The 11865-nt window shown below is 47.3% G+C and overlaps 1 protein-coding gene across 1 annotated transcript; it reads left to right on the forward strand.

The window, feature by feature from the left end:
* The first annotated feature begins 198 nt into the window (after positions 1 to 198).
* Positions 199 to 10899, forward strand: LOC116311445 (aldehyde dehydrogenase, dimeric NADP-preferring-like). The gene is made up of 10 exons (XM_031728564.2): positions 199 to 281; positions 1870 to 2033; positions 2134 to 2365; positions 2858 to 2943; positions 3714 to 3922; positions 8155 to 8272; positions 8375 to 8516; positions 8596 to 8762; positions 8852 to 8951; positions 10380 to 10899. Exons 2-10 carry the CDS (start codon positions 1878 to 1880, stop codon positions 10691 to 10693), a joined length of 1524 nt encoding a protein of 507 aa, XP_031584424.1. The 5' UTR covers positions 199 to 281; positions 1870 to 1877; the 3' UTR covers positions 10694 to 10899.
* Positions 10900 to 11865: the final 966 nt, after the last annotated feature.

Below are 11865 nucleotides of genomic sequence, written 5' to 3' on the forward strand. Positions count from 1 at the left end.
GACTGAATGACTGCTATTAAGATAAAATGAGCCAAGCTGAAAGTTCTGTCATTACTGAAGCTGAGGCTGTGCACATGCGCACGACGTTATCGGTCTCAGTGAACGTGGACGCGGTAACCAATCTACCCCGGTAAACTGATCCCAGAGCAGCATGACTGATGAACACAGGACAATGCTGGGTGAGGGCGGTGGGTGAGGGAGGGATCCCGCAGCGCGTCCGTGAGATCACACGAGTGACGGACTGCAGCTTATATCTGAGGGACAATTCCACCTGAGCTACGGTAAGTTTAAGGCTTTGATAGTTTGCGCTATGGTGAATTATCGGTGATCAATAACATGATTCATTAATTATAAAATGACGAGCTCTGCGGCGTTCAGTGGGCAGAATCAGTTTTATGCAGTGATGTGAGCTGTTCGTCAGGTCTGCACGGAGAACACCAGAGGAGCTTTTATTTAGTCTCATTTACTCATCTTTCAGCGAGTTTGCATCTCTTCGACATTTTCTTGTTTTTATATGCAAATAAAACCATTTTTTTTTTACGATGTGGAAAGTTTTTCTCAACATGGAACAATTAAGACTTTCATAACAGCGCAGTTATCAGATATGCAAACGTGACAGTCTCAATAAACACATGCATCAGACCTCCTTAGATTTACTGACAAAACGATACATGTTGTATTTGACTGTGTTTTGTCAAGTACGTGCATTTTTATTTTTAGTGTCTTTATTTCTTCTAAGGTCAAGTTCTTTCTTTATTATAGGGAACTAAGGTATGTTTTAGCTGTATTAACTTTCGACACAGCTCAAGGCAAAATTATTATTCCACTTTGTCACTGACATAGTGTCATTACGACTGTAAGGCATCAAGTGTTCACTGCGTTTTGATGCCGGTATTTGCCAAAAACTGATTGCTCGTATTTAAACTGCTATAAGTAGTTGTTGGGCTATAATATGTGAAACATATGTCAAATGCATCCCTTATAGATGACATAAAGTCATCTTGAGCCACAAACAACATTCGTGTAACAAGGTAGAAGCCGCAATCAGTTTTTGGCGGTGACTTTTATATAACCTTTATTTATGCAGTTAAAAAAATCTCATTAACATTAAAAATGTCTTTTGATATTACAATAGTTCAGTAAAAATATTTTAAGTGGGGATAAAGGACCGGATTGGTTATGATGTAAGTGCAATAACACAGAGTTGTAAAGATACTTGAAAAACAGATAATTTTTTAATTCTATATATAACCCCTTTGTAAACCCTGTTCACCAAAGTCTATTTACGAAGATACGTAAAGATATTACACATAAAAAATACACAGAAACATTGGAAATCAGTTTTTGGCACAACACCGGTCACACTAACAGACTGTGGAAAGTGTCCACAATACGTAACGTGTGTTTGGGGCCTTTGCCAATTGTTGTCATTATGTGTTACTCGGATAAACTTCAGTTCATTTTCTCAGACGTGTCAGTTGTTTATCAAATCATTTGTTGTCTGTATGTGTGTGTGTGTGTGTGTGTGTGTGTGTGTGTGTGTGTGTGTGTGTATGTGTGTGGTGTCTTTTGCTTCAGCGCCTCAAGGCTGCTTTTTATTACGGCCGACACTGCTTTTGTTGTCTTTCTGTAAAGCCTTTGATCATATTAAACTCTGTAACTTACAGTCGTCTTTTTTGATCTTCAAATCACTGACAATAAAACAACCTTAGTTCAGAGTAAGTCACATGCTTACTCTGAGGTAAGCTAGGAGGGCAGATAGGCTTTCCTGGTGGCAACAGAAATGTTTGGAACACCTCTGCTAGAACGGCAGCTTATCTGGGAACATTTGAGAATCCTATGGACAAATAATTCCTTGTTCTCATGCAGGTGTGTTTATGGAGAGGCAGGCGGTGCAGCGGGCCAGGGAGGCCTTCCTGAGCGGCAGGACTCGACCTCTAGAGTTCAGACTGCAGCAGCTCCATGCCCTGCAGAGGATGATCGCTGAGAAAGAGACAGAGATAGCCACTGCTCTCAAACAGGACATCAACAGAGTTAGCAGACACGAGAGACTAAGAATAAGATATGAAATACAACGTGTATATCGTGGCTCGTTTGCTTGCTTAACTGAAAACTGTGTTGGGTTTCCTGCAGAGTCAGTATGACACACCACTCCTGGAGCTGATTGGAATCGAGAACGAGATTAAGCTGGCTATTGGGAAGCTTAGAGAGTGGGCTGCTTCTCGACCGGCAGAAAAGAACCTCCTCACTATATCAGATGAGGTTTATATCCAGCCAGAGCCGCTGGGAGTCGTACTCATCATCGGGGCCTGGAACTACCCCTGGGCCCTTACTCTCATGCCACTTGTTGGCGCCATTGCTGCAGGTAGGGAGACACTCTCTCCACGCCTGCGACTTAGTCACGCGCACCCCTGATAACAGCAGTCGGAAATGGCTTTGAGAAGGCACGGCCGCAACCCGGTGTCACATGGTCACTGTGCTGTTTTCAGTTGTGTGCAGCTGGACTCTGTGATGTTAGACTTTATCAACCCAAAAAGTATTTTCTATTTATAACATGCTAACAAATCTAACACAGCAATCACCCACACTGGGAATGTTTTACTCTACATAACATCCTCTTTTTTTAAATGTAGGTAAAAAAGTCAGCTGAACTCTGTGAAATACAGAAACAATCAATGTAACTGATATACTAGTCATAGTCACAGAGTCCCAGCAGATCAGCTATCTCAGTACCAGACATGTCAGCTGATGGCTGCATCTGACTGCCTCTCTCTCTGCATTCTCAGCCTCCTACACGCCTGCTTTGCGTCACACAGTGATCTCATCCCGTTCATGGAAAACTGTTCTCTCTTTGCAGGAAATGCAGCTGTGGTGAAGCCATCGGAGCTCAGCGAGTGCTCGTCCCTGCTGCTCCGGGCATTGCTGCCTCGCTATCTGGACAAGGTCTGAACACCAGGTCTATTGTTTATGCATTAATGTTAAAGCCTTGCACCATCATACTACAGTACTTTAGACACCCTAATGCCTGGACACATAAGATTCAACTTTTGTTACCATTTCGCTGAATATGCTGCTGCAAAAAAGGATTTTTTGCACACTAAATGTTTGAGATGATCAAAAAACAAAGTATAATAGACAAAGATAACCAAAGCAATTACAAAACGCAGTTTTAAATGATGATTTCATTTATTAAGGAAAAAAGCTCTGCAAAGCTGCCCTGAGCATGAACAGTCATCCTGTTGAATCATGAACTTTGACCTTAGCTGAGGAAAGTGAGGCCTGTAGTTCTGTAGATGCTGTTCTGGGTTCATGGGTGACCTCCTGGATGAGTTGTTGATGCAAACGGATAGATGTCAGTGATTTTGTTTCTGTTTCTTCAGATCAGATCATCTACTTTACTTTGTGACTCGAGTTCTGTCTAAGCGATTTATTGATTCATCAGGTCTGATAATCAGACATGAGTGTGCGAGCCTTTTCCACGTAGTAAATAATACATAATTTAAAACTGCATTTATTTGGTTTATCACTGTCTAATATTAAAATTTGTTTAATCTGAAACATGCAAGTGTGACCCCCCCCCAGTAGAGAAATCAGGCAGGTGCCAAATCATTTTTCCCATCACTATATGTTTGGAAACATGACTTATATCACAGTCAGTTACTCTGTGCTTAATGTAAATAATTTACAGATGAGTAAACGTGTTTGTTTTCCAGGATCTGTACCCAGTGGTGACGGGTAGTGTGTCAGAGACCCAGGAACTGCTGAGGCTCAGGTTTGACCACATTGTGTTCACGGGCAGCAGCCCAGTGGCCAAACTGGTGATGGAAGCTGCAGCTCGTCACCTCACCCCAGTGACCCTGGAGCTGGGAGGGAAGAGCCCCTGCTACATTGACAAGAACTGCGACATCAGGGTCGCCTGCCGGTAATCCACATGTAGCCAAATGAAGTGATTTACAGCTGCTGACGTGGGAATTTAAAACTCTGATAATCAAAGAGGGCACAGAGGCGCTGACTGTGTCTGCAGGTACATATCAGGGTGACTGAAGCTCATCACAATAATCGAGCACAACTTACAATCTTCACCAGCAGAGGAGAATCTTCTCCAAGCCCCAACAACATACATTAATACTTCTTTATGTTTCAGTGGATGTGCACGGTGCAGCACATGTACTTGTTAAACCATAACTCAGTAACTATCATTGAAACAGGCACTGTGACCTGGATACAACAAGAAACATGTTGGTTAAGAAATTCCTGAGTATAAAAATTCACATGGACATTTTGACTAACGTGCCAAACATGGTTTAGTTTCAGTTCATAAATATTAGGCCTTGAGTAAATGGACTTAAAGTATACATTTGGTTTGGCTGCAGTTTAACGGAGCTTAGTTTGAGTGTTTTTTCAAAGTTTAAAGTGTCTTTTTCCTGTGCTTCAATTACAAGGGCTCAAAAAGCTGGAAAATACGGGTCCTTAAACGCAGCACAGTTTGACCCACTCTTCTGGAACTCCTGGGACTGAATTAACCTCCAACTCTGTCACGTAATTAAATATGTTAAGCCTACTGTACGAAAAACAACATCAAACTCTTTATTGTAAGGACCTAAATAGAAAAGATCAAACTCACAGAAATCCCATAAACCATTTGATGAAAAAAAGAAGCTGAAAGAGCTGTCAGACCTAAAGGCCTTGTAGACCGGCCTGTACCAACAGATGAAGGCCACGGGGGTGAAGAGAATGAACCAAAGAATAGCCAGACCAAAGTCAACGCCATAGCTACATCGAGGGAACAGTTTACCCTGCCCGGGATAGGGTTACCGGGGCCCCGCCCTGGAGCCAGGCCCGGGGAGGGTGCCCGAGGGCGAGCGTCTGGTGGCCGGGCCTTAGTCCATGGGGCCCGGCCGGGCACAGCCCGAAGAGGAGACATGGGCCCATCCTCCCGCAGGCCCACCACCCGCAGGAGGCGCCATAGGGGTCGGGTGCATTGTGTGTCGGGCGGCGGCCAGGAGCGGAGGCCCTGGCGGACCGATCCCCAGCTGCCAAGACTGGCAATAGGGACATGGAATGTCACCTCTCTGGTGGGGAAGGAGCCTGAGTTAGTGCGTGAGGTTGAGAAGTACCGCTAGATATAGTCGGCACGCATGGCTTGGGCTCTGGAACTAGTCTCCTGGAGAGGGGCTGGACTCTGTCTCAGTCTGGAGTTGCCCCTGGTGAGAGGCGGCGGGCTGGGGTGGGTATTCTATATCCCCCGGCTTGCTGCCGGTATGTTGGGGTTTTTCCCGGTGGATGAGAGGGTTTGTTCCCTGCGCCTCAGGGTCGGGAACGGGTCCTGACTGTCATCTGCGCTTATGCACCGAGTGGCAGTTCAGAGTACACAGCCTTCTTAGAGTCCCTGGGGGTGCTGGAAGGTGCCCCACCTGGAGACTCTGTTGTCCTGCTGGGAGACTTCAATGCTCACGTGGGTAACGACAGCGAGACCTGAGGGGCGTGATTGGGAGGAACGGCCTCCTGATCTGAACCCGAGTGGTGTTTTGTTATTGGACTTCTGTGCAAATCACAGTTTGGCCATAACGAACACCTTGTTCGAACATAAGAGTGTCCATAAGTGCACGTGGCACCAGGATGCTCTAGGCCGCAGGTCGATGATCGATTTTGTAATCGTATCACCAGACCTGCGACCATATGTTCTGGACACTCGGGTAAAGAGAGGGGCTGAGCTGTCAACTGATCACCACCTGGTGGTGAGTTGGATCAGGTGGCGGGGAGGACGCTGGACAGACCCGTGCACCTAAACGCGTAGTGAGGGTGTGCTGGGAACGTCTAGCAGAGGCCCCAGTCCGCGAGATCTTCAACGCACACCTCCGCAGAGCTTCAACAACATTCCGAGGGAGACTGGGGACATTGAGTCCGAATGGACCATGTTCAGCGCCTCATTGCCGGGCTGCTGCATTGAGCTGCGGCCGCAAGGTGGTTGGTGCCTGCCGTGGTGGTAATCCCCAACCAAATGGTGGACACCAGAGGTGAAGGGAGCCACCAGGCTGAAGAAGGAGTCCCATCGGGCTTGGTTAGCCTGTGGGACTCCAGAGGCAGCTGACAGGTATCGACAGGCCAAGCGGAATGCGGCTCGGGCAGTGGCTGAAGCAAAAACTTCGGGTGTGGGAGGAGTTCGGAGAGGCCATGGAAAAAGACTTTCGGACTGCCTCAAGAGATTCTGGCAAACCGTCAGGCGCCTCAGGAGGGGAAAGCGGTGCTCTACCTGCACTGTGTATAGTGCTGGCGGTGCGCTGCTGACGCCGACTGAGAAAATTGTCAGACGGTGGAAGGAATACTGAGGACCTCCTTAATCCCACTGACACGCCTTCCGAGGAGGAAGCAGAGTCTGGGGATGAGGGAATGACCCGCCAATTTCCGGGGCGAGGTCACTGAGGCAGTTAAACAACTCCTCGGTGGCAGAGCCCCTGGTGTTGATGAGGTCCGCCCGAGTTCCTGAAGGCTCTGGACGCTGTAGGGCTGTCCTGGTTGACACGCCTCTACAATGTTGCGTGGAGATCAGGGGCAGTACCCTGGACTGGCAGACCGGGGTGGTGGTCCCCATCTTTAAGAGGGGAGACCGGAGGGTGTGTTCCAACTATAGGGGATCACACTCCTCAGCCTCCCTGGGAAAGTCTATGCCAGGGTGCTGGAAAGGAGAGTTCGTCCGTTAGTCGAACCTCGGATACAGGAGGAACAATGCGGTTTTCGTCCTGGTCGCGGAACACTGGACCAGCTCTTTATCCTCTCGAGGATACTTGAGGGTGCATGGGAGTTTGCCCAACCAGTCTACATGTGTTTTGTGGACTTGGAGAAGGCATTCGACCGTGTCCCTCGGGTGTCCTGTGGGAGGTGTTGCGGAGTATGGGGTGTCTGGCCCATTGCTACGGGCCATTCGATCCCTATACAACCGTTGTAAGAGTTTGGTTCGCATTGCCGGCAATAAGTCGGACTCGTTTCCGGTGGGTGATGGGCTCCGCCAGGCTGCCCTTTATCACCGATTCTGTTCATAATTTTATGGACAGGATTTCTAGGCGCAGCCAAGTGGCGGAGGGCTTTCACTTGGTGGCCTCAGAATCTCATCTCTGCTTTTTGCGGATGATGTGGTTCTGTTGGCTTCATCGGTGAGGGCCTCCAGCTCGCACTGGAACGGTTCGCAGCCGAGTGTGAAGCAGCGGGAATGAGGATCAGCACCTCCAAATCTGAGGCCATGGTTCTCAGCCGGAAAAGGGTGGAGTGCCCACTCCGGGTCGGGATGAGTTCCTGCCCCAAGTGGAGGAGTTTAAGTATCTCGGGGTCTTGTTCGCGAGTGATGGGAGAAGGGAGCCGGAGATCGACAGACGGATTGGTGCTGCGGCTGCAGTGATGCGGACGCTGCACCGGTCCGTCGTGGTGAAGAGGGAGCTGAGTGCAAAGCGAAGCTCTCAGTTTACCGGTCGATCTACGTCCCGACCTCACCTATGGCCACGAGCTGTGGGTAGTGACCGAAAAGAACGAGATCGCGGATACAAGCGGCAGAAATGAGCTTCCTCCGAAGGGTGGCTGGCCTCTCCCTTAGAGATAGGGTGAGAAGTTCGCCATCCGGGAGGGGCTCAGAGCCGCTGCTCCTCCACATCGAAAGGAGCCAGTTGAGGTGGTTCGGCATCTGACAAGGATGCCCCTGGGCGCCTCCTGGGTGAGGTGTTCGGGCATGTCCCACCGGGAGGAGGCCCAGGGGCAGACCCAGGACGCGCTGGAGAGATTATATCTCTCGGCTGGCCTGGGAACGCCTTGGTGTTCCCCCGGATGAGCTGGAGGAGGTGGCTGGGGAGAGGGAGGTCTGGGCTTCTCTGCTTAGGCTGCTGCCCCCGCGACCCGATCTCGGATAAAGCGGATGAGGATGGATGGATGGATGGATGGATGTTACCAGAATCTTTTCTCATTTAAAAGGAAGTAAATGTCACAGCAATAAAAAGAAGGTGCATACTTTTGGTTTGCATCGACAAAAATCAGAATCGTCGTTTTTTCCTTGTGTTTTTTTATTTTGGTGGGGATAGATACACTCTTAGTAAAATGAATAAAGTTCCTCTAAAAATAAACAAAAACATGAATGTTGTAAAAGTTGTTCTCCACCTGGTTTGTTTGCAGTCGTATCACGTGGGGGAAGTTCATCAACTGCGGGCAGACGTGCATCGCTCCAGACTACATTCTGTGTGAGCCGTGCATCCAGGGCCGGGTGGTGGAGTGCATCCGACAAACACTTCTGGTAAAGCGCCATCCACCAAAGAGAATCACTGTGACATCGTACATACAGGTGGAGCTGCACAGTGTGAAACCTTACTGAGACTACCTCTCTGCTCCGTTCCAGGAGTTTTATGGTGCTGATCCAAAATGCTCACCTGACTATGGGCGAATTGTCAACCAGCGTCACTTCAACAGAATCATGGGGCTGATGGAGGGTTACACTCCTGTGGTGGGTGGACAGAGTGATTCCTCACAGCGGTACATTGGTAATGAAAATGCAGATTGAATCATGTGATGCAGATCCATCTGTGTTCTGTTTGGTAAATGTTGATGTTGCACTCAAAGCCCCAACGGTGCTGAAGGACGTGCCGCCCCACTCCAGGCTGATGCAGGAGGAGATCTTCGGCCCCGTGCTGCCCATAGTTACAGTGAGTGACATGGACAATGCCATCACCTTCATCAATGAGAGGGAGAAGCCCCTGGCTCTGTACATCTTTTGCTCTGACAAGAAGGTGAGAAGGAACCATCTTTAAGTAGCTTTTAATGTTAGCAGCGTTCTTTGTGCTCGTCTTACAGCGATTTATTCTCACGTTTCTCACAGGCAATTAAAAAAATGATTGCGGAGACGACAAGCGGTGGAGTGACGGTCAACGACGTCATGATGCACTATACGCTCAACTCCCTCCCGTTTGGTGGCGTAGGTAGGAATATTTCAAAGTGTGGCTTTGAAGTGGGAGAGCTTCACAAGATGTGACAACTTTAGACACAAAAACACAACATCAGATGAAACAGTGTCAGCTAAACCATGATGTCAGATGAAAGACAAAACTACAAACAGAATCAAAGATGGATGCAGCGAAACATTGGTTTTAAAGACAAATGGGATGCAGAGAAGCGGGTCCGAGTGTGATACCGCTTGCTCATTGGCTAGCTTGTCAGTGGTAACTTGTCGGTTAATGGACACGCCACGGACAGCTCTCCTCTTCTTTGCGCTGAGTGTGTGTGTGTGAGTGTGAGAGTGTGTGTGTGTGAGTGTGTCCTGTCGCTTCCAGGAGCTCAGCTGCCACCCATTCATTCAGCAGTGAGTCAAGCTTGTGAAGAGCTGCTCAGCCAGTGAGTGGGCCAGCCCACTGGTGAACCTTAGTGGTGTTTTCTGCTTGTGTCACATTTGTTACCTCTAAGCTACTAGTGAGTAGCTGTTATCTGCTGGCAGCTGAAATGAACCTTTAACTTCTTCAACCATCTCCTCCTTTCTCAGGATATTTGTGGGTGTTTTCTCTTTGGTTGATACAGCGTCTCTTTGAGTTGACTCCTTTTTAATAAAACTTGCTCTGTTTTTCTGTGTGTGCTGTGGAGCAATGAGCAAACATTCACCGATAGCTCCTGCAAATTTGAAGAAACAGTTCCACACATTTATTGGAACTACAGCTGATTCTGAGCTGATGCCTGTTGTGCTTAGTGAGCCAGACTTTCTTACTCAAGTCCCATTTAAACTAACTCAGAACAGAATACATTGAGGAGCTGAGATTACAAACAATTAAAAATGTTATATGAAGCAAATTATGCAGCTATACTGGACAAGATTAAGATCAAATTAGAGTTCTGGAGAACACTGCCTATTTCAGTAATAGCATGTATCTTCATGTTACTGAAACCTGGGTTTCATGAGCGCGCCTGTGTAAGCTTACCCTGCGACATTAAATGTGTTATTATTCAGCATCTCTGCCTAGATGAGGCGGCTGTGGTTACAAGCTGGCTGGACATGTAGAGAGGACTGTCTGTCTGTGTCTTTGCTCTGTTGTAATCTTCCTCATTTGAGTTAAAAAATGACCCTACAATCACAAACTGGCCCTCAGGAGCACAGTGCAAATCTGTGGGCGAGCGATAAAACTATGCTAAGTGTTATATCATTCACACTACTAACATCAGCCAATTCACCTTTTAAACCTTCAGTGATGTATGCAGACTCCACAATATTGGGGAGCTTTACATCAGGAGCACGTTTGCACTGTGATCGTTGATGCAGTGCAAACTGTTACAGTCCATGTGTGAGCACATACCGACAGCACAAATTACAAATGACGCGTTTCTTTTAGAAGACATGACTGACTTGTGTGTCACCCCTCCAGGTCAGAGTGGTATGGGACGCTACCATGGCAAACACACCTTTGACCAGCTGAGCCACCACAGGGCATGCATGGTCCGGTCCCTGGGCATGGAGAGCGTTAACTTGGCCAGGTACCCCCCTCAGAACCGCCGGCGGGCACGCAGGGCTCGGATGGCCCTCACGTCGCCTCTGATTGACATGTCCAAGCGGACCCTGGTGTGGGCCATTCTTGCCACCATCATCAGCCTCGGTCTCGTCATCGCCCTGCTGGTCATCCTGCTCATCGCAGCGGGCCTCAACTGCACCTGCTGGTACTGGAGAGGCTTTTATAACTAGAGACACTGTGACCTCACTATGGTACGATCTTTCCAAAGAAACAAAAGTGCTTTTCACAGATGTTCATGATCAGATCACACAATGAATCTTTATTGTTTTATAAAGATAAATAAAACAGTAACCTTTGGCTCGATCTATTATCTCTTTTATGAGCAGTGTGTGAAATTGATTCTATTTTTACAGACGGTTAACATTCACTTTGTGAGGAAATATTGATGTAATTTGTTGTTTAAAATTAAAACATGTGTTCTTAAAATGTAATACTCCATGTTTTTTTAAACTTTCATTTTATTTTGGCACCAAACTGAGCAAGTCTCCATCCTTTTACACACCGTTACTATTATGACCACAAGAGGGCACTATTGAGACATAAAATACCGCACATTTAATATTTTCTTTTTGTTTTGGCGCTTCCCTTTAAGGGTCACTGCAGTGCATCATCTGCCTCTGTATTGTCTCATCTTTAGCATCCTCTTCTGTCACCCCAGCTCTCTGCACATCCTTCATCACCTCTTCCATGAACCCTTTCTTTGGTGTTCCTTCATGCATCCTTTGCCCAGTATGTTCACTGTCCCTCTGCACATCTTAGCCTCGTCTCTCTAAGTTTGTGTCTACACCACTCAACCTGAGCTGTCCCTGTGATCTACTCATTTCTAATCTTGTCCATTCAGGTCACTCCCAAAGACAATGCAAATGTTGACTCTGGAGAGCAACTTCCACTCTTTCCTTCCAGTCTTTTTCTGAGTGGTTCTGTCTCCAAACCATACATCATTGAAGCTACTGTGCAAAAGTGTTGCTCTACCCCTCATTTACATTTTCCTAGGAAAATAGGTGTGATTTAAACACGTGCAAACATACATGGAAATACATCTTGTAAACCTTACTTTTCACTCTTGATGCTGTCCTTCTGTCACAAATCAGCCCTGACACTCGTCTCCACCCACTCCACCCTGCCAGCACTCGCTTCTTCCCTAGGATAGTTAACCTCAGGTATTTAAACTCATCTACCTTCACTATCTCTAGTGCCTGTATGTTCACCTTTCTGCTCATCTCCTTCTCATTCACTCACATCCATTTTGTTACTTTCATTCCTCTTCTCTCTCGAGCATACTTGCACCTCTTCAAGCTCTCTTTTACCTCCTGTCACTATAGATCACAATGTCATCTGCAAA

Source organism: Oreochromis aureus, linkage group 14 (genome assembly GCF_013358895.1).
Source record: "Oreochromis aureus strain Israel breed Guangdong linkage group 14, ZZ_aureus, whole genome shotgun sequence".
In the NCBI taxonomy this organism is placed as follows: domain Eukaryota; kingdom Metazoa; phylum Chordata; class Actinopteri; order Cichliformes; family Cichlidae; genus Oreochromis; species Oreochromis aureus.

Coding starts and splice junctions, on each gene's coding strand:
- LOC116311445 (XM_031728564.2), top strand. CDS start 1,878: ATGGAGAGGCAGGCGGTGCAGCGGGCCAGGGAGGCCTTCCTGAGCGGC. Junction 8,273..8,374: donor GCATCCGACAAACACTTCTG/GTAAAGCGCCAT, acceptor GCTCCGTTCCAG/GAGTTTTATGGTGCTGATCC. Junction 8,763..8,851: donor TCTTTTGCTCTGACAAGAAG/GTGAGAAGGAAC, acceptor CGTTTCTCACAG/GCAATTAAAAAAATGATTGC.